At 53.6% G+C, this 22,273-nt stretch overlaps 5 protein-coding genes across 5 annotated transcripts; 3 read left to right on the forward strand and 2 right to left on the reverse strand.

Annotated features, from left to right (window-relative positions):
• Window positions 1-6,823: 6,823 nt before the first annotated feature.
• On the reverse strand, window positions 6,824-7,781 carry ACO1O0_006667 (uncharacterized protein; the record flags this gene model as incomplete). The annotated part of the gene is made up of 3 exons (XM_083196050.1): window positions 6,824-6,932; window positions 6,982-7,663; window positions 7,778-7,781. The coding sequence occupies 3 exons, from the start codon at window positions 7,779-7,781 to the stop codon at window positions 6,824-6,826; spliced, it is 795 nt and encodes a 264-aa protein (XP_083049066.1).
• Window positions 7,782-9,342: 1,561 nt separating this feature from the next.
• ACO1O0_006668 (uncharacterized protein) lies at window positions 9,343-11,409 on the reverse strand (the record flags this gene model as incomplete). The annotated part of the gene is made up of 1 exon (XM_083196051.1): window positions 9,343-11,409. The coding sequence occupies one exon, from the start codon at window positions 11,407-11,409 to the stop codon at window positions 9,343-9,345; it is 2,067 nt and encodes a 688-aa protein (XP_083049067.1).
• A 1,465-nt stretch (window positions 11,410-12,874) lies between these two features.
• Window positions 12,875-13,754, forward strand: HTZ1 (histone H2AZ; the record flags this gene model as incomplete). The annotated part of the gene is made up of 3 exons (XM_083196052.1): window positions 12,875-12,982; window positions 13,360-13,491; window positions 13,566-13,754. 3 exons carry the CDS (start codon window positions 12,875-12,877, stop codon window positions 13,752-13,754), a joined length of 429 nt encoding a protein of 142 aa, XP_083049068.1.
• Window positions 13,755-16,198: 2,444 nt separating this feature from the next.
• Window positions 16,199-17,953, forward strand: ACO1O0_006670 (uncharacterized protein; the record flags this gene model as incomplete). Its single annotated transcript, XM_083196053.1, has 1 exon — window positions 16,199-17,953. The coding sequence occupies one exon, from the start codon at window positions 16,199-16,201 to the stop codon at window positions 17,951-17,953; it is 1,755 nt and encodes a 584-aa protein (XP_083049069.1).
• A 2,838-nt stretch (window positions 17,954-20,791) lies between these two features.
• Window positions 20,792-22,257, forward strand: ACO1O0_006671 (uncharacterized protein; the record flags this gene model as incomplete). Its single annotated transcript, XM_083196054.1, has 2 exons — window positions 20,792-20,872; window positions 20,905-22,257. The coding sequence occupies 2 exons, from the start codon at window positions 20,792-20,794 to the stop codon at window positions 22,255-22,257; spliced, it is 1,434 nt and encodes a 477-aa protein (XP_083049070.1).
• Between the last annotated feature and the right edge of the window lie 16 nt (window positions 22,258-22,273).

Genomic DNA, 22,273 nt, shown 5'->3' on the forward strand with positions numbered 1-22,273 from the left:
CCTTCACTAATACTATGTATTCACTCGTCACTATTCGTACTCCGTACAAGCACCCTTGACTCTTCCGCCTTCATAAAAAGATGAGCAACAGTCTCCTAACTGTACGACGCCTCTCTGTTGCGTCATGGCCATAATATTTGTCATGAATAGGCACCTCAAACGCCGCGTCATATTAACCAAATTATTCGCCCCAGAGCTCAGATCATTCCATTCTCTTGGCATTTGGCTCTGGCGGGACCCAATATCCAGGGCTCCAGGCTCATCCTCTCTCCCGAAGCTCCAACGCAACGGGCCGGCCACGGGCTTGCGGGCACCAAGATCGACATGGTTGAGCTCATAATGGGTCACGTGCTGGGGTCCTGGATCGTCGGGCCCTTGTTGATTGCTTGGCCAGCCTAGCCTCCTCAACTCCTACTTCGAAACGTAATGCTTAGAAACGCTACTCAGCCGTCAGCATGGTTCCTCCCCCTTTTCCACAAAGCAATACGAATATCGAAACCCCACCCCCCTGGGGCTTGGCTTGGTGACGTTAGGGGGCGAACCGGCTGGCAGTGAGCAGACCTCCCATCTGCTAGGGTCTCGACAGCCAGCCAATCGGCTTCGCAGGACGACATGGGACGACATGCACTGCGCGTGGCTGGCCTGCAGGGATCACCAGCTGCTCCAGGTTGTCACGAGGACGAGCCTCAACACCATCTCCAATTGCTCATCGCCAGACGTCCATGCAGCCGTCTCAGCTGCAGACTATCTGGCGTGTCAGGCGCCGCGACGCGGCGTCCAACCAGATCAGGAAGTCGTCGTTTGATGTCGGTTGCTGGCGACGTAGCTTGATTTTGGGGACGGCACGATGACCCATCCAGCTCTGCTACCCTAAGCTATCGATCACCATGACTCGTATTGATGCTCGCCTCGATTCCCTTGGGTCTGGGCTTAATTTCAGTGTGTGCTCGTACCTTGGAGTTCGACTGTAAACCTGTTGGTTCTGGCGGCCCAAACATCGGGCAACCTGGTATTGCTCATTTCACAAACCCGAGGACATGGGAGCCACCAACCGTAGTGACATGGCTACGCTGAACACACAACCCACACTACCCACACTAAGGATAGTTTGGCGTTGTACGAGTACAGACACTCTCTAGTTATCCTACGGCGATGCTCTTTGATTTTTTTTTTGATTTTTTTTTTGCATGCCATCCCGTTGTGCTCTTCTCAGCGGTCTTCTGTCCGGAAGTTGCTCGGCTGGAACGTGGGGCGACAAACGCAGCATGCAAGATGCTACTCGCTTGTTTGTTCCAATGTTTTCCGGGTTGAACCCGTTGACCTCTACTGAGACAAACTAGTACTCGTACCATGGCCATCTTGGCGATGTGAGAGCTAGTGCGTGAAGCAGCTTAATTTCAACGTTCCAGGACGCACGGGAACACGAGACATTGAAGCAGCCTGATTCCTTCCAACGTCCATTGCTCCCAGGAACGTCCCCTGGATGCCCGATCAGGGAATCCCATGGATCAGGGTCTGTCGGGGAGATGTACGATTTCCCCGATCCAGCCCGGTTGTGTTACCGTCTCAACTGGCGAGATTCGTCTCGTTTGTTTGTCAAGGTCCCTTACGTACTTGACCGAGGCAATTGTCTGATTGGTCTTTGGAGTACCTTCGCGTTGTCGTTTGATGCTCCGCACACGGGCGGGAGCACCTCTTGAGAGCATTCTACGACGGTTTGCATGCCGCTGTAATGCGAATACGAAGATTGCTGGGGACAAACATGATCAAACTGCGTGACTCCCCAACGAATGACGCTGTTCTCCAGACAAACCGCAGAAAGACGATAATGCTTACCACGAGCTTCAGGGAGAGCACATGTAGCCGCGAAGGTGCCCACGTGACGATGTCTGCATGTATAAAGACGGCGAATTAAGTACAGCCAAATAGTCATATCACTGTCTTGTGCCCCCTCAGTATCCTCATGTGTCTGGTTCACGACACTCTTCATGTCCGGCTCGTCACGGAGATCTTCCCTACCTCCCGATCTTCCCTCCCAGGCTCACCGGCTCCCGTAATGAAAGGTTGGTGAAATAATCTAGTCCCTCTTTATACAGACATGTATGCCAAGACGTTCTTGTTGAGACCCGGGTCGAGTCCTTTCCCCTACACCACTTCTCATACTCAGAAGGGCATGGCTGTGACGCTGGGATGCTTAGAGAAGTACATTCTCTGTCGACACGCCGCTGAAAATCCAGCGTTTCAACACCGAGATGGATACGTACCCATCCCTGGGGTCTCTTCTACTCATCCCGTCTTGCTTCGCTTGCACGCGACATCTTCAAGGCGTTCATCTCCCTCGAAGCGGTGCATTGCAAACGAGCACAACAATGCGAACGCCAGGAAGGCTACCCCGGGATTCAACGGCTTGCTCCTGGATAGCAGCAAAAGCTTGCGAGGAAGGGACTTAGTGCCCCTGCTACCTTGACCGATTCCCACGCACTCATGTAGTAGCTACGGCTCCAGCGAGTGCAGGGACCACTACCTATACTGTATGGACCCTCCGGAGCAGTTTTGACCTCTTGATATCCACTAACACCTACCAGAAATTACTGATGTCAATCAGAGGAGCGTTGTGGTAGGAGCGGAAGAGCAACATCGCCTCCACTATTGCAGGGTGCCCGATATCATGGGGGGTATCGACAAGGATCATCACCCCTTGGCCATGGCGCACCGATAAGCTCCTCTGCGGCCAGGCCAAAAAGTTGGAAAGCTAAGTGATTCGGGTTCGCCATCGAAGCTGACCCTCCATGCCGAGGCCTGGTACTCACCAACTCCATTCCCCCTGTGGCCAGACTCCGGGGCGTCGGAGGTCGTAAATGGCATCAGCAGGGGTTCTATATACCGCCAGATCGCAGGAAAGGTCTGGCTGAGCTGACCAAGCCTACAATGCGATGCATCAGACAAGAACTGGGGGAGACCCGGCAACGATAGTGATGGCAAGATCGCAAAGTACGCCGGGGAGCTCGCACGCGAACAAGAAGACCTGTCCACCGGGGACTACCTCCAAGCCCTCTACACAGGAGTCTACGTCGCCTGAGCCACTGTACTTAGAGAAGCCGCGACGCTCGAACCATACCGCACGTTTCGAGACAACATTCACCGACATCATCAGGACATTCAAGATATGGCCAACGCCGTGTACTCGGTCCTGGAACAGATGCTTGGCACACAGATGCACCAGAGAAGATTGACGTGGAGACTGCCACAGTTGGAGTCCCTGTAGGCCGACTAGATGAAACAACACGCAGGTCGACCAACCATGCCGGGACTTATATTTCAGTACCCGACACCCCACGAAGAACAGTATGATGCAAGGTTCGAAAGAAATCAATGCTTCAATCAATGGACGGCGAGGGGGGCTCTATTATACACCGCCAATCGCCGGGAACCGGCCCTAATCATTTCCCGCCTTTCGACATCTGGGAACCTACCTCCGTGTCCTCCAGCGAGTGGTTGGAAAAGCTTGGCACTGTCTTCATCATGTTGAGCTCTCCTCTGCGCATGTCCTTGAACAGCAAGGAGAGTTTTCAGGTTTATGGCTTAACATCACCAAGTCTTCCACCAATCCAGCCCAACGAGGCCCCCCTACTATATATCATCGGACTGGTGGCCATCTGTGCCCCAGGAGTCATTCGGGCTTTATGGGGATGAGGAACGTGCATACTGGTCTCCGGACCATAGGGGCCGGCTTCAAGCAAGTGAGCTTTTCATGCGGACTTGATTATTTTCGAAAATAAAGGGGAGTAGTTCTTTCATGGGGTCTGACCTCTTTCCCCTGGTTCCCAGAGGTACAGCACCCATCAGCCACCTGGTACGTCTAACCCCCACAGTTCCAGATTAAACATGAATGCATTGAAATCCAGTGCATTCAATCTGGAAGACGTCCCCCCCCTTTTCCTCTCTCTTCTCTTCCAAAGCATTTAATCTGGAATCGTCTCTCCCAACACTGCTGACTCGACCAATGCACAGGTCCCCATCGACTTATCCAGGATCGCGAGCTCGGTACGAGTATTACAATCCTGGGAAATGATATGGGAACCGGGAAGACGGCAATCAACGGCGCCTCTACGATTGCGTGGCTCCGTCTATTGGAAACGCAGGCAGCACTCATCTACACCGCATGGGTCAAAGAACACGCACAGGAGTGGCAGCAGGAGGTTGTGAAGGGACCAGACTCGTGGGTCCTCCCACAGTCAGACGAGTGCGACTTGATCGGCATGCCCAGGTACAAGCCTAGCTTGTACCTGGTACCCGTAAACATCGTACAATAGGTGTACGAAGATATGGTGCGTTTTTACCCTGGCATGCGCATACTGGTATACTTTGGATCCAAGTCTAATCTGACTATCCAAGGTAGTCAGGTTATCGGGTCAGGTAAGCTCGGTGCGGAGATGGGATCGCTGTAGGAACGGCGATTTCGTCCCCGCACCGGGCGAACACTGATCATCTCCAGCTACCAGACCTTTTATAGCCGGGAGTTTAACAGGAGTATCAAACGGGTGCGGTTCAATGACAGTTCCCCCCATGCCAAGGTAAAAGAGATGATTCTCGGGTCCGTCGCTGCTAGTGGCTGAAGCTCCGGTTGTCAAGACCAGTTTGAAATCAGGACTTCAAGGGTGGCTCCATTGGGTTTAAATTTAAAATGGCCAAGACCATGAAGAGATTTTGGAGGGCATGGCACGATGGAACTGAAGAGAACCCTCGAGAATCTCGTGAACGAGTACAATGTGGGCTGGAGGAACGCCCTAGGCGAGATGGGCTATGCATCGGACTACGTGACCAAGAGGAGACTGATCGTGGAAGGCATCGATAGATGGCCTTTTTGGGGAGATGTATACATTTGGTGTCATGGGCTTTAGGTCCAACATCCTCCCGATTGGCAGGTATCTATTTGGAGGATTTGGTGGCCTGGGAGTAGGTATGGAGGGAGTATCTCTTCGAATGATTTTGTGGCGGTTGATTTGCGCAACGAGAAGGCAGCTGGGGAACTCCACACAAGACAAAATCGTCGTCGATGTGCGCAGTGAGCAGCGAGGGGCGTTAGAAGTATGGGGGTTACCTACCTATAAATCCTCCAGCTCTACGGCAACGAGAGCGAGCTCTTCCAAAAACGCCCCAAAAATTGCGGCAGCTCTTGGCCTTTGGGGAAAGAGATTGTCCCGATCGGTCTTACACTTATACCCATGCCCCTTCTCAACAAGCACATCGTTGGCAGAGATGGACTATGATGATATAGATAGCTTTCATGTAGGATCGTGTTCCGGGATATCTCTCTCCCACACTGGCACATGGACCAGTGGCGTCCCTGTTACTCTGGGAGATAGATAAGGTTAGCTTACGGCTGGTAACATATAATCTGGAAACAAAGAAGCGCTTGCTCTTCTGGTTCAACTGTAAAAAGCGAAAACAAATATCTAGTATAACGAGCTTGAACTTCTTGATGTAGGAAAACATAAAACAAACGCACAATTGAAAAAGAACAATGATATCATCGACCGTAAAAGCATTCACTCGAATACTTTTCTGAGTTCCCCTTAGGCACTGGTCCAAGCGGTGCGATGCGTGACGAGATCATCTCTGAGATGCCCGGAAGAAACCCACTTGGGTGCTCGTCGGCAGTAAGACACGGTCACTAGACACGATGAACTCTACCGCTTCCCGCGAGGCTGACGCCCCCGTCGTCCCCTGGCACCACCGCGTCCCCTGGCATCACCGCGTCCCCGGGCACCACCTCGGCCCCCCCGGGTCTGCGGTTGGGAAGCCCCAGACGCCCCTATGTTCTGTTGACCAGTGCCGGTGGCCCTTGTCCTGGTGGAGGGTCGAGTCCTGGTCTTGGTAGGTGGCGGCTGCTGGTCATCGTCTTCCTCACCGTCGTCGCTTCCATTGCTATCGTCATTCTCATCGCTGCCGTCCTCTTCCTCCTCCTGCGTGGACAGCTTCCTCTTCTGGCCAGTGGCGAGGGCTCTGCGCGTCTCGTCTCGGATGCGAATGCGAGCGCTGCGCCGGGGAGGTGGCAGAGACTGCGGAGGTGGCAGAGACTGCGGAGGTGGCGGCTGCGGAGGTGACGGAGACTGCGGAGGTGATGGAGACTGGGAAAGTAATGGAGACAGGGAAGCAGATGAAGCTTGTGAAGGTGGTAGAGGCTGCTGAGGTGGTAGAGGCTGACGAGGAAACTGGTTCTGACGAGGTGCTGTCTCTGTGGAACGATTCGGGGATCTGGTTGTGTTGTCAGAAGAGTTCTCAGGGTTCAGGATGTAATCAAGGCTGCCCCGTCTTGGCGCCCCGTCAGGGCCTCGGAACCCGAGGAGAGGCCTAAACACGGGAGCTTGAACCACTGAGGGTATGGTGCTCGATGGCTGCGCAGCACTCACTGACAGGCGAGGCGACTGGGAGCCCGAGCCTGAGGAGTCGGGGTCTGAGGGGCCGGTGCTCTGAGGGTCGTCATCGGCAGGGATTCGATGCCGATTTCCGCATCGTGGGCATTCGCAGTAGTCACCCGTAGAGCCATCAGATGTTTCTTCTGTGGTGCTACCAGTCTGGGATGAGCTAGAGTTCTCGTGCAAGGGGGCCAGGACGCTAGGGCGAGGACGTCTAGGAGGATTTCCAGCGGTACCTCTGGGATTGGGATTGGGATTGGGAAGTTGAAGGGTTGTGGGATCCCTAGTACCAGTGACCGAGCCTATCCCTCCAGGTTGATATTGACGGGGTAGTTCAAAGGTGAATTGTACAGGAGCTTGACTAGTCTCCCAATCTGGGAACTCAGCGGCTAGCTCGAAAGTGATTACGAGTGGCCGATCGGCTGTCCCGTCTCCTTGCTGATTTTGTCCTGTTCCATTCGGTAGATGACCTGGCCCTGTACCGTTGGGTAGATCATCAAATCTTGCCCCGTTCTGCTGTTGATCGAGGGGTGCCCGGTCTGGTTGTCCTTCAGGGGCACACCTCAGCACCGAGAGTTCCAGGCGAAGCCCTGGAAAGACAGGCGTCATGTCCATATATCCAGGTCCGCCGAGGATTCCCACGTTGAATGTCCAGTCGCCGTTGACACTGTTATTTGGGTCCAGTCTAATGTTTTCGACGGCTTGACCCTGCGGATTCGGCAGGCCTAGCTCATTGTGTAGCATGTGCCGGATGATGTGAAAGACATCCCTGCAGGCGGCGCGTGCTGAACGATAATTGCTTGGAACCCAGTCGGCGAGACCAAGAGCCGACGTAGCCAGGTCGTAGGCCTGTCTTCCGCTTAAGTCTAGGTTTGCACCGTCGTAGCGCAGAGTTGGACCTTCATGGCGATCTGCAGGAGTCATGGGCCGACCGGCTCGTAGGCGGAGGGTGTGGATAACCCACATGATGCCGAGATACCCGCACTCGTAGTTTCCAGCCTGGGGGGTTGTCTCCGGTACAAAGTATTGGAAGCGGTGGGAGAAGCCGAGCAGGTACCAGAACTCTGCCCACAGCTCGCATATCGACTGGATCCGCAAGTCTCGGGTGCTGTGTCCGATGGTGCCCGCCGTGTCGAAAATGTACAGATGGCCCTCCTCTCGGTCGAAGATGGTCATGCTCCAATGGCGGTGTTGGACATTAACTGGCACCACGAGCCATCGCCTTCCCCGAAGCCGGGCACGCACTGGGGGGATGAGTGCTCTGGTGACATTGATGTTGCCCGAGGAACGAGGTGGTTGGTTCGGTTGTGAAGATATACGCGGAAATCCCGTTGAGATAAACGGGTCCTCTAACCAACTCATGGTATTGCCCATTCCGTACGATACAATTCCCAGCAAAAGATTCATTTGCTCTTGATCGAGCCCGGAGTGGTTTGGAATGCCTTGGAAGAGCAAGTTGTGCAGATATGCAATATGTTGCGGGAATCCATAGATGTAATGATTCCGCCTGTGGTCATTCCGCCAGTAGGGCATCGGCTGAAGATGAGTTTGATGATGATATTCGTCAGCGGCTCTCTGATCGATGATGTCGGCTTGTTGTTGAGTTGTAAATGCGCCATTATGGTCGAATGCCAGTCCTCGGTTGGGTTCAGGGGTAACGGCTGGGAAATTCGGTCGTAGTGTGAACAGAGGGAGGGCGCCGTCGTCCCGAAATGCCTCATTTGGCAATCGAAACTGACTCCCGCCTCGGGCCATATAGACCCGGCCCCTGCGAGCGGGAAAACGGCCATTGTCTTGGTTATTTTGCGACATGACGAGTGGATGTCTGCTATGAGGGGATTCTAATGAGACTTGGTGTTCCGGCGATAATGTGTCAGAAAGCCACAGAAACAGGAGATGGATAATGTCCCACTTGGAATCGAACAGAACGACTACTTGTTTAAGTAGTACAAGGCCCCATCTACTTCGGAATGGTATGGCGTTGAACAAAGGCGTTGTTAGACCCGTTCTCGGACTCGACAAAAGCTGGGTATAATTAAAGGGAATGAATGGGGCGCAACTCGCAACAAACAAAGAGTGATTTGAGAGACTATCTACACAAGAGACAAGGAAGAACAGATGAACAATGAAGCGTACATGGTGAAGGTCTTAGTAGATGAAAGCCGGGGAAAGACAAGGATGAACAAAGGCGAGAAGGACTCGGACATTAGACAAAGCCAATAGTTGCGAGAGAAGAACCACCAATCAGCCTAATACGACAGATAGCGCGACAGTCCCAGCGTTGTTGAGAAAAACACCAGGTGGGTGATAGAAACCATGTCAATCGAGCTGACGAAGCGCACACGAACTATGGCATATGAAACGACTGCCAAGCATGCTCACTAGAAAAGGAAAACGATAATTATAGGCTACCCAAAATTTGAAATTGAAAAAGGTCAATTGGACTAGGTAGACCCGTGGCGATCCTATCACTCACTTGGGTGTCAAGCTGGTCGACCAGTGTTATTATTGCCCAATGTGACAACTAAGATGGAATGCCCGGGTTCACAATCGTATCCACGAATAAGAGGCGACAACGATGTTGCGGTCATGAGATATTGCGCGGTAAATAAAATGAGAGAGAAAAACAAACACCCGAAATGACTTCAGGCCAGGTTTATCGCTAATAGTGATGATCATATCACTCACTCACTTGAGTATTGTGATCAGATGAATTTGAAAATAGCAAAACAAGAAGAACCAATTAAACTAGACCCAAAATCTAAACATGCTGAGAAACAAAAACGAAATATATACTCCTGACTGTATCCACAGTCTACAGTCTATAAAAAACTCCAACAATATATCAGTAGACACTTGTCTTCCGAGGGAGTCGTCAAGCACTTGCTTGGAACAAGGTAACCTTACAACTTGTGGCGACTGATTAACTAGAGGATTCCCCTTTGACCTCAACACGGGCACGCTTGTGGGGCCGAGGGCTTGGGTCGGTATCAGACGGGCCTTGCTTATCGCCATCATCGTCATCATCGCCATCATCGGTGTCATCGGTATCCCTCTCCCGCTTGATACCCCGGGGACCTTCCCCAGAGTTGTCACCACCCTGATTCGCACTATCGCCAGTTTCATCGTTGGCAGGAGCATCGGCCATGGCGATGTCAGGGTCCGACTCCGCTTCGGTCTCCCCCGAAGAGCTTTCCTGATCGGACTCCGAAGATGTGGGACTGGTTGGAGTTTGGTTAATGGCGGGCTGAAGCTCATTTGTCACCGGGAGGGTCACCAGGGTAGAGGGACGACCTGCCTCTGACTGACTCGGAAAGGAACTCCGCAGGGAGAACTCAAAGAAAATAATGTTGTTCCGTCCGGCCCTGTGATTTGAATTATCTAAGGTGATGGTCAATGGTGGTAGAATTTTGTTGGGATCGCTCCTGTCACCCAGTTCAAGCAGAACCGGATATCTGTCCACGTCGGCTTCTTCGTCGTCTGGCTGGATGTTCTTCACCCACAACCCGTGGTCCTCAGTGACCACAGTGTCCGGGAATATAATGCTTTTGAGATTCTGGGGAGGCACGGATGCGAGTTTACGTGGTCGGAGCTCAATAAAACCTTCGGTGCCCCGTACCGGATGGTGTTCACGCTGCGCCTGTCGATCGTAAGGACGGGGCTTCGACTTCAGAGAGTGGCTAAACTGCAGTCCTCCGTGACCCGTGAAGAACTCTTTCACGGGTTCTTTGTTGTTCTTTCCATTGAAAACGTCGAAGATGCGTTGAAAAGGCGATCGCTCCTTCACTCCGTCCGCTTTTTTGAAAACTTCCTCATTCTTCAGGCCCAGCTCGTTGCAGATCAGGACCTGGGTATGTCGAAGGACAGCGTCGAGGCCAGACCCCACAGTCCCGCAGTTAATGGGCATCCAGTCAGGGATATACAGAGACGAATCCGTAAGCGGCAGATCGTTAGGAAAGCTCCGATGGAACATCGCGAAGTCGTCGACCGGAATTGAGACGTCCGAGGCTAGCATCCTGACCCCAACTCGGTTGCGAAGGGTCATCGCGACCCAGTGAACGCAAAGCATGCCACATTCCCAGCCAGAGGCTTGTTCGGTCACCTCGGGCACGAAGTACTCGAAATGAAACGGCATGTCGAGGGCATTCCAAAATCGTGCCCAAAGCTGAACGGCGGCCTCGATCCGCTTATCTCGGGAGAAGCCTGCCGTGTCGAAAATGTACAGCTGCCCCCTTTGGCGATCAAAAATGGTAACGATCCAGTGTGCCTCAAACTGGCTGATTGGCGCAACAAGCCAACGTCGGCCAAGCATGTCAAGACGCATTTTGTTCTTGAAAGGATCGTCATCTAGTGGGATGCCGTGCTGGTAACTCCCATCTATCATTTCCATGCCGAATTGGTCAATCCACGACCGCTGAAACGGCATATTGGGGACAGCTCCGCCATTAGTCCTGGGAGGACCAAGGATCATCCATGGGTGTAGATAAAGCGTGGACTGGTTCATGCCGTATGACACGCAATTTAGAAGCTCTATCATGTCATCGTCGTCGAGCCAACTTCGGGTTTTCAAAGTGGACCTGAGAACCCCATGGAGGATAGCCACATGATCCTGCCATATGGACCCTTCGTAGATAGGCAGCTGGGAGTGAGGTGAGTTCGCAAAGAGGTATGGTGGCATTGGGTTCAACTGGGGATATCCTTGCGCGACACTCGTTCGAGCGTTTTGTTGCGGTTGTAAGAGGTTTCTATCGTCTCGTGACCAGTTCTGGTTAGGGTACTTGCCGCGAGGCCGATGTTGGGCACCTGAATTCGGGTCATTAGGCCAGTCCGTCCTGGGAAGAAACTGGGGAAGTTGAGCAGGGTCCGGGTTAAATGTCTCGCCCTGGCCATAGAAGTTGCCTCGTTGGCGGAGGAAAACCCGACCTCGCCGAGCAGGAAATTTTTTGGTCTCTGACACAGAGGAGATCATCTTTGTCTTAAAGGGGGCCATGATAGAGAAGTGGACCAGTGGGGAAGTTCGACGATGTTATTAGTACTAGCGGTAAGTCTTGAACTGTTGTGATAATTTTGCTGATGAATAGAAGTCGTAGATGTCATAGATCGAGAAGATTCAGGGCAATACCAACTATGGATCATTTAAATAAGAATGCCGAGTAATCACTTACCCATGAAGGCTCTTGTGATGAACAAAGCCCGGTTACCAAAGAAGGAGCACATTGTACGGTCTCTGAATGGGTCACCATTTTGGACGAACGAGAAAGGACAAAAGACATCAAAATGGCACAAAGACAACTTGAAAAAGAATCAAAGAATGACCACCCGTGCGTTCGTCGTTGTAAGAAACAATGCCCAATAGGTACCCAGAGGGGCCACAGCGCCAGAGACGAAGGAACAAAGAGTAATAGTTTCATGTTTCATGGTCGTTGAAGCAAACGTGCCTGACTCGCAAAAGAGTACCGGGGGAGTTTAAGTGACTCAAAGCCTTTCTGGTGAGTGGATGGCCGGTCGGATTGGCAACAACCATATTCGCCCATACTTGGTGTTGGTGGGGGTGAAGAGGGAATGTGGTTGATTCGACGCGGGTTGGGAAGTTGGAATGCCACGCGAACTGCCCCTGGCTAACAGATGTGGCTTGGCACACCCCGCAAAGCCACAATGACCAGCCTCATCACATGACCTGCTCACTGGATGGACAAACCTGGAACCACACTAGCGCAGCTTCCAAGAGAACCAGCAACAACGCAGCAGCTCAAATCGTTGACAGCTCTGACTACCATTGCTTGGGACATTGAGCTGACAGTCCCACGCTGTGCATGCCCTACTCACGCCGAGTACCTGCGCAGAAAGACGGCTCCGGGATGCCGGAACCAGTTTAGTTGTGCAGGACTCCGCCTTTGACAGGTAGACCAAGGTACGTATGTCCCCTCCAGGCAGCATTCCCAAGAAGCCTTGGGTGGAAAGACCGGCATACTTGGACTCCTTACCATGACAGCCGGCTTTCAAGCTCCCCAGAAGTCTGCGGAGACGAGCGCCAGCGCTGCTCCCGGCTGCCTGGCGGGCTCTGATATGGCGATGATGCTTCGTCATTTGGGCTGTTGGGAATCTTACCTAAGCAGGCGCGGAATTTCCTCGGGCGGGGGCCCCCAATTTTCGTTTCCGGTAGCACCAGCACTGGACAGTGGCACGCCCACCCGGAAAAGAGCGATGGATAACAACAGATGACCCAGATCAGTGCAGCTCCAGATGGCCTGCTAAATTTCTCCCACTCCGCCGCCGCCATCTCCAACGTCCATCCCGTCAACATCAACATCAACACCAACCCACCCGACTACAGCATCAACACGGTCGCCGCGCTCCAAAATCACCGCCTCGAATCCGCGATTTTCACAGCGGGTTTCGATACTACATTCGTGAATCTTACCAACAACCCTTTCGTCTTTTCGAACACCTCAACAATGCCTGGCGGTAAGGGCAAGTCGTCTGGTGGGAAGAGCTCGGGCGGCAAGACGAGCGCCGAGGGGTCCAAGAAGCAGATGAGCCACTCTGAGCGCGCCGGCCTGCAGGTGAGTCTGATGCATTGATTTTTTGTCCCGTTTGGCGGTCGCATCGTCCCCCCGCTACCTTGCGCGCGTTGTCATCGCCTTCCACCCGACCGGTCTCGACGATACCTCGAACATGGCGGGCAACTCGACGCGTTCGCTCCCTCGATACGACACACGACGGCACACACGACCTCGATATCCTGTCCGTTCGCGTGTTTCTTCGCGTCTGGTGTTCCGCGACGTGATAGCCAATTTCGTTTCCCCGCTATGATGGGTCTCGCACGGCAGGCGATGGGTCAAATGCGCGCATGACAAATTGGCCGCAACACCAGTGGTGGCGATGCGCCGCCGCGGGACTGCATCGCGTATTCGCAGCTCAACTAACAAGTTCCTTGCAGTTCCCTTGCGGTCGTGTCAAGCGATTCCTCAAGCAAAACACCCAGAACAAGATGCGAGTCGGCGCCAAGGCGGCCGTGTACGTTACCGCTGTGCTCGAGTATCTGACTGCTGAAGTGCTGGAGCTGGCAGGCGTAAGTCTAACCTCTTCTCGCATTGCCCTGACTCAGCAATGTTTTGCCCTCGTGCTGACTGGAATTCTCCACAGAATGCTGCCAAGGACCTGAAGGTGAAGCGCATCACCCCCCGCCACCTGCAACTCGCCATTCGCGGTGACGAGGAGCTGGATACCCTGATTCGCGCCACTATCGCCTTTGGTGGTGTGCTGCCACACATCAACCGCGCGCTGCTTCTCAAGGTCGAGCAGAAGAAGAAGGCCAAGGCCCTGGAGGGCTGAGCCCACCTCGCTTTTGCTCGGATAGTCTTGTTTTTGCTCGTTGCTGTTCTGTTTGGGTCGGATGTTGCAACTTATGGGATGGGAATGCGTTGGAATGATTTGTTACTTGTCCATTACAAGGGGACCTGCTCATCGAATACCGGCCGACCTGGCCAAGGGTGGTGGACTTGGATAGTGCAAGTGCTCGAAGGCTCGGTCAACTTGCACGGGAGGGACGACTGTCCCCTACTCGCCTCTGCCTCCGCATCGGAGGGGCCCTGTATGACTAAACGGTATTGCTTTTGAGTTGGCTGATGGAGGCTGCCGACTGCTGTGTCGGCTAGATGAATAATACGCACGCTGTTAAGATGTATGCCTGCTCGCAAGTGTACCAGAAGGCTAGCGATATCTTGTTAGCATTATGCGATAAACTGATGATGTAAATCCCAAGGTCCTTGAATATGCTCGCTAGACTGCTAATGTTATGTAGATCCGTCCGTCTCCCCTTAGCCCCCCAGGAACTTGTTGTGCACACGCACCAGTTCATCTATATCTACTTCATCCTCCTCCGTTAACCAGTGATCTTCCTCGGGATTATGGTTCTCTGTTGAAACCTCGGCGGCATCATCGGGTTGGGCGGTCTTGTCCACATCTTGCGATATGTTAGTCTCTGCTCGACGACTCACCCCGGGTGGAATGTTCACCGTTCTTCTCCCTCCTGCCCCCCCTCCTTGTTCCCACCCTCCTCCCTAAGCGAGCCCCATTCCTCGCGCTCAAAGAAACACTGACTGGGATAGTCGCAGTCCTCCAAACACCGCGCCCTCCCGCCCCGCAGCCTCTCCCAGCGCTCCGCCTCCCTCTCCGCGCGCAGCTTCTGCACGTTCCTGGCCCTCCTCCGCCGCGCGCGGCCCGGGTCGATGTACCGCATCACGACGTCCGGCATCCCCCACACCTGCGCGCGGCTACCCTCTATCAGCAGCGGTGAGGCGTCTCGGTCAGCGGCGGCGCGCCGGCGCCACTGCTGCCAGGCGGACCAGCCTTCGTAGTCGTAGGAGGATCGGCAGGGGCCCTTTCTGCGGCTGCGGCGGCTGAGGGGATGCTGGTGGCTACAGCTTCGGCGGAGAGGTGTGGATGTAGATGTGGAGGATGAGGTAGAAGTAGAAGAAGAGGAGGAGTAGGAGTGGGAGTAGGGGTCTCGAGTGGAGCAGATGCGGTGGCCACAGTTGAGGCAGCGGGTGGTGACAGTGATGGGGTAAATTCTCTTGCACTCGTGACATTTCCAGTCCCAACAATCGGGGACGGGAGGAGGACTGGGGGTAGGGGAGGAGGGGAGAGGTGTTCGGGAGCAGAGCGCGTGGGGCATGCTGGAGGCAGTTGTCTTGGTGATGTCTTGGTGGTGGTGGCGATGAGGGTAGAGTGGCTGATGTGGGGGTTTCTAAATATCTAAGCAGTAGCAGTTATTCACGATCAATGAGAGTATGAATGTACTATTCGGAGCAAAATCTTGTCTGGATTGAAGCAATCGAGGTGGACTGACTATCTATTTAGAGATTTGGGCAAGGACTCAAAACGCAGGCATGAACAATGAGTTTTTCCTGTATGAATAGAGACTGTTAAAAATGAACTTCATTGTTCATTAGACAATTTCACAGTGTTCTGATTCCCAATGCCACAAGGGATTGAATTTGAACTACAAGAACAGAGTTGAACAAAAAGTGACACGCAGGCAGTGCCGACACTCAGAGTGTGGCCACCAAGCTCGAAATTGCAAAAGACAAGGGAAGTTCATTTTTGCTCCAGACCTAGATCAACATGGTAATAGATTTTCCCAAAAAAAACAACATGTAAAAGTCAACGGAAGTGCAGCTTCGCGGTGCTTCGTGAGAAGTGAGTGACTATAGTCGCTCCGCAGCTGCTCGAACCTGAAAACAAGTTAATTCGGTCTGAGCTCGACCCAGAGCTGTAGTTTCGCCTAAAGAAGATATGGCTTCAGACAATGATCTGGCATTGGGTGTCTGTTATTGGCCTGCGTGATATGTTCTGCGCAATCCGTCTCATCAGTCTGGCTATGACGATGTGACTCTCCCCTAAGTGGCCAGCTTTTCCAGTGAAGTCGTCTTGCTTGGGTAGTTTGGACGATTCTGATTGGTGACCGAAAGTATACGAGAAGATATCGAGTCTTATTTGAGACAGCTGCATATATAGTACTAGCATTCATGAATCATTGCCAAGACCGTCCCGTTTGCTGCGCCAGCTGTTGGGAGGGTTCGCAGTGTTCGCGGTGTTTGTCAGGTGTTGACAGCTGGCAGACGTGACTTGGCATTCACTGGGGCCTCGAGTCCCCGGTGCTTTTCTCTTATAAAGTGTTTTTTTTTTGCAGCTTAAAACTTTTCTGTTTCTGTTCCTTATGTGGACTGTTCAAGACCGGATCAACAACTGTTGCCTATGAGAGCAGCCCCGTGACAATGTCGGCTCTTGTCGAGAAGATCTCTGCAACCCAATGGGACCTCAAGGATACCATTGGTCTCCTGCTACTTGGATCTACATTTCTCTACTTCCTTCGTTTCTTTCTCCTCCCGAAGCCGCTTCTCGGCATCCCCTACAACCCTGAAGCTGTCCAGTCTCTCCTGGGCGATGTGCCAGCTATGATCCGCGCCGGGGGCGGAATTGCGGACTGGCTTCTCAGCCAAGCGCGCCTCAGCAATGGACCTCTGCATCAGGTCTTCATCAAGCCATTTGCTCGTCCCTATGTCCTCATATCCGACTTCAACCTGGCAAGGGAGGTCATGATGCACCGAAAGGAATGGGATCGCGCCGACTTCACCATCGACCTGCTCAGCACCCACGCTCCCTATCACCAAATCAACCTCAAGGCAAACCAAGCCTGGAAGACTCAGCGCCGGCAGTTCCAGAGCCTCATGACGCAGGATTTCCTGCACGGCGTGGTCGCGCCCAACGTCTACGCTGGCACCCTCGATCTCGTCGAGCTGTGGGCCACCAAGGAGCATGTCGTGGGCGGACGGCCCTTCTCGGCCGAGCTGGACATCTTCCACTCCTCTCTCGACGCCGTCCTCGAGTTCAGCTTTGGGTCCAGCTTCCCCCACCGTGCCATCCCTCCACAGGCCAGCTACGTCCAGGGCCTCACGCCAGACAGGGTCAAGACGTCCACCGCGGGCGCCGCCGAGTTCGACCACCAGCCCGTCCACGAGACCATTGAGGCGACGCTGCATGCAACGTACGTCGTGGGTGACCTGATAGAGATACCTTACGGGCATCTGCTCTGGTGGTTCCAGAGCAAGTTGCCGAGCGAGTCGAGGAGGATCCGCTTGCGCCACGCGTATATTAAGGAGCAGGTGTTTGAGGCGGTGCGGAGGATGAACACCGAGACGGACTGGCATGACGAGAGCACGTGGGTCGGGTCGGCGGTGGACATGATGATGCAGAGGGAGAGACTGACGGCCGAGAGGGAGGGGCGCAAGCCGGTGTACTGGTCGCCCGCGATCCGCGACGAGGTGTTTGGCTTCGTCATTGGCGGCCACGACACGTCGAGCACCACGGCCCTCTGGGGCCTCAAGTTCCTGTCGGACTCGCAGGAGGTGCAGGATAAGCTGCGACACGCCCTGCGGGATACCCATGCGGTGGCTGTGGATGAAGGGCGCATGCCAACGGCTCAGGAGATCACGAGCACTCAGGTGCCATACCTCGAGGCCGTTATTGAGGAGATGTCCCGACTCGGGCATACCATCCCCATGCTCGAACGGCAGGCCACGTGCGACACGGAGCTGCTGGGGCATCGCATCCCCAAGGGCACCACCGCCATCATGATGACTCTCGGGCCGTCCATAACAGAGCCTGGAATCACCGCGGAGTATGAGACTGGCAGCGCGTCTGCGCCCGGTGGGCAGAAACGCGGAGCCCGGCCGCCGTGGGACCACACCGGCATGGCAGAGTTCCGACCGGAGCGGTGGCTCACCGCGGACGAGCAGGGCCAGCAAGTGTTCAACGCGACCGCCGGGCCGACCATGCCGTTTGGGATGGGGGTTAGGGGGTGTGCCGGGAAGAAGCTGGCGCGCCTCCAGCTGCGCATCACCTTCACGCTGTTGGTCTGGCGGTTCCGGCTGGCCAGGTGCGCGCCCGAGCTGTCTGGGTACGGGGCTGTGCAGACGCTGACGCACAAGCCGGCGCAGTGCTATGTGAAACTAGAGCGGCTGGATGGTTGAGTGGAGTTGAAAAGGGGGGGGGGTAGATGCGAGGGTGGTGTGTTTTATGGGGCGAGATGAATGCATGTTGATTTGATGTAACTGAAATGATTCGATGTGATGGTAGACAAAGGAGGGTCTGTTTTTAGTGTCGTGTCTCTTTCTTGCGATGAATAATGTTGTTTTAGTCTTCTGCACCTGGTGCCTCTTCCGTGGAACTGGATGGGTTTCCATATTAACTGGTGACACCTCGAGCAGGCGTTGCATCCGGCTCCGGCCCCACCCCGAGTCCCGGATTATCCGGCATGCCCGGGGCCCACCGAAGGATCAAGTCATGAACGGAGCCGCAGCGGGAGCTCCATAAAATAACCTTGATCTCCCCGGAGCCGCTGGCTATCACTTGATATAGATGTCTCAACTATCTCTGAGGCCGAATCGATATGATGGTGCGCTCAACTTGTATTGCAGCCTCCTACAGCGCCGCATATTTACATTGCTCCTCCACTGCGTCCACTGCGTCCTCGAGGATACGGGCATAGAACTAAGTGTCTACTTCTATCAATCGCTTAGAAGAAACTGTGGCGCTCACTATGCAACGAAAGAGCGACGATGGAAGAAAGACAATCAGTGATGGATTTTACCAGCAAGGCCCGTGGGCGTCCGTGGTGCGTATAGTTAAGGTCGTCAACTCATGCCAGGACAAGAAGCAAGAACATCGGGTGTAGGCCCGAGGTCTCTGGGTGCTTCCTGGAATTCACCGGGTAATGATTGGATGTGGTATAGCCATCCTCGTTAATGTAGTTGACCGAATGTAGGGGTTGTTGGAAGTAGGAGGAAGGATGGGCGCATCGTTGCGGTATCCCGGCTCGATATCAAGGGGGCCACCCGCGCACGCCATCGCCCCGTCTCCTCCAAGGCTTCTAACTCCAGAGCACCGTTCCATCCCATCGTGGTGGCTCGAGGTGTTATTAGAGGCGTGAGGTCTGATAAGAGGCAAGTTATGAGGTCAGCCGGGGTCCGGGCGTCATGGACTCGAACTTATCAGTCGCTCGCGCTTATCTCGAGTAGAATGTCAAGTTCGATCTAGGTTGTATAGTATACCCCCACGGGTAGCTCCAAGTGACGGTGGAGGATTCGCCACTTGACCAAGAAATTGTAATATCTGTTATCAACTCCTGGAGGGTATTGGACTTCCAAAGCCCCCCCCAAGTAGGGCTGGTGGACGAGCAGCTGCGCTTTCATCTCGCTGATGGGGCTGGACTCTGACTCGCCAATCTTGGACGTGTCGAAGCTGGTAGAGTAGGACCGTAGCGCGTGCGCCTCGGTGACATTGAGCCGGGTGTGCTGCGGTGCCTCCTCCATTCTACAGCCCAATTAGACCCTACCTGGGATCTATCGATTCATGGGTTTCCGGACCGTCTGGCGGCTTGGGAACGCCGTGTCTAACCTAGGGGACGAGGCGAGTACTGCGATCCCTGTGTAGGACCCAGAGATGAGCAGACGCGGGTGAGCTACCCTGACTGTGGGAACAGGGGGAAAGTCTTGGATTGGCTGGCGTACATCAAGTGGATGATGAAAGTTCCCCAAACTTGGGAGACACCCGACCTGTAGGCCGGAAAGATGTCTCTCTTAGGCATCGCCCCGGCCCAGGATGACTATGTCCAGCATGGTGAAGCATGGATGCCACGTCCATTGCATTGTTCCAAACTGTCGGAATTGTTTTCGCTTGTTGAGAATGAGGCGTCTTGACACCCAGGTATATACTGACGGGGATAGAGGGAAAAGGATGACTGCGGATGCTGATAGGTGAAACGGAACTTGAAGCCTTCGGTTCTCGGTTGCAGTGGTGAGGCATGGTGTGAAGTCGGAGCCGGGTTCAGACTTTAACTTCGAGTAGGTATTTGCTTCGATGTTTGCCTAGGTTCTTCGGTACCCCTTTGGGGCATTTGTCTGTTAGGACATCTCCGACGTTTGGTTGGATGTTGCCTACGGGTACGTGCGTGCATGCTCCCGAGCCTCACTAAAACTTGATGCACTCAACGACGAAAGGGAAACACGTATCCCCGCTTCAAAAGTGAGCATCATGCTCTATGTTTCTGAGCTTTTGGAGCCGGACTCCATCTGATGGCAACTCCGCGCCAAGTCTCGACGAGGTATGGAGGCACTTGAACTGGGCACATGGAAAGCTGAATGTTAAAAAGAGCGGGCCTATATTAAAATAACAAAAGTTTTCACTACGTGACTCACATTTGGAGATACGCAGATCTGATGGAAGGGCCATGCAAACGGCCGACGGGGGGAGACAGTTAGGAATAGGCTCGGCAATAATGCCTTGTTTCCAATCTCGTTTAACCGGCCAAGTATGAGTGTATGAAACAGTGAAGCCATAATAATGGTAATAATTCCAACAAGCTCTGGTGCTTTTTAGTGGCGAACGTTTATGATGACACCGTAGTCTTCGAGAAATAGTGTGTATGGCTAATTTCGATACAATCGTAGACCTTATATCATAAGGTGGAATAATATGAGGATGGGCATAATGGTCGAGAAGGAGTTGTCGTAGATGGTTAACATGATGCGCTGATTCTATGTAGTATAAGCGGTCTCCATACATATGCATGAGCATAATTATCTGTCAGCAAAGTTCGCAACAAGGCCGTTTTCCATGTACAAATCACACTATTATAAAAGAGTGAGGCTACTCGGATTACAATACATCTATTCTAACACTCTTATAATATCGCTATAATAAACAGACCAATATTCGAGGTGTAATGTGCGTTGAGCAATTCTTTGTGGCCGGCCTGATGTGCGGTCGTCCTGTAAGGATCTGGAAAGTGCAGGCCACAGCAGGCAACAATGAAGCGGGGGTTGGATTCTGCCATTGCCCAATCCCAACTTGCCGGACTTCCCAAGCCCACAAGACACCTGTTCTACTCCGTAAACCTCGATTGCCCTTTCCCGCAACAAAGCCCTGGGGGGCCAAGTCCTCAGGACCTCAGGACCGATCGCGCCTGCCACGGAGGACGCAGACTCGACAAATGTCGGACCCTCTTTCCATCGCTGGGAGCGTGGCTGGCCTCATTTCACTAGGCATCCAAGCCACGCAAACTCTCGTCAATTTCTATTCGGCGTACAAGGCCCAGAAGGCCGACGTCGCTCTTGCCATCAAGAAGCTGGGAAATCTCCTCGGCCTGCTTGAGAATTTGTACACTCAGCTTGGGAACCGCCAATTCCACGGCGCCGACCAAGGCCTGCTCAGGAATATCGAGGTTTCGGCCCAAGCCTGCGAAGGGTGCATCCAAGAGCTGCAAGCCGAGGCTGAGAAGCTCAAGGGCGATTCTACAGATGGCATCCGAGCCAATGCCCGGACAGCCGCTTACCGGGTAGCGTACCCTTTTCGGCAGAGCACGCTGCAAAAGCTCAGTGAAGATATCGACGAGATCGTCTCGCATCTGTCCTTGGCACTGCAGGTGCTGGGGCAGAAGGATATTTCCCGTGTTCATGATGACATCAAGGATACTAAAGACTTGCTAGACCTGGTCAGAGCTGGCCAGATCTCATTGGAAATCCGCAAGTGGCTGAAGGCCCCTGATTCAACTGTGAATTACAACAATGCTTGCGAGAAGAGGCAACGCGATACCGGGCTCTGGTTCGTTGAAGGGCGCCCCTTTTCCTCTTGGCTCACAAACCCCAATTCCTTCTTGTGGCTCAAGGGCTTCGCCGGGTGTGGCAAGTCAGTGTTGTGTTCAACCGCCATACGATACGCCTATCGGCATAGGAGGTCTAACCCACGCGTTGGGGTTGCATTCTTCTTTTTCACCTTCAACGATGAGTCCAAACAAGATACCTCAGCGTTGCTCCGCGCACTGGTTTTGCAGCTGTCAAGTCAGCTCAATGACAACCACGAGCACCTCTCACGCTTATATGAGAGCCACCCCAACGCGATGCCGCCTAATCAAGCCCTCTTGGACTGCTTACATCAACTCGTACGGGGATTTGACGATGTGTATATCCTCTTGGATGCATTGGATGAAAGCCCACGCGATAAGCACCGCAGCAACATGCTTCAGGCTCTATCCGACATCCGGGCTTGGCTGGAGCCCGGCCTTCATATCCTTGTCACAAGTCGTGAGGAGGCTGACATTCGCGATGAGCTTCAATTGTCACAACACGAGACCGTCTCCTTAAAAAATGATGCGATTGACCACGACATTGGTGCCTTTATCTCCAAACATCTTAGAGAGAATCGACAGCTTCAAAAGTGGGAGGAACACTATGACGAGATAGAGACACAACTTACGGAGCGTGCCAAAGGCGTGTGAGTTCTCTCATTTCAAT

Source organism: Amphichorda felina (assembly GCF_050947745.1).
Source record: "Amphichorda felina strain 45539 chromosome Unknown scaffold_6, whole genome shotgun sequence".
Classification (NCBI taxonomy): Eukaryota; Fungi; Ascomycota; class Sordariomycetes; order Hypocreales; family Bionectriaceae; genus Amphichorda; species Amphichorda felina.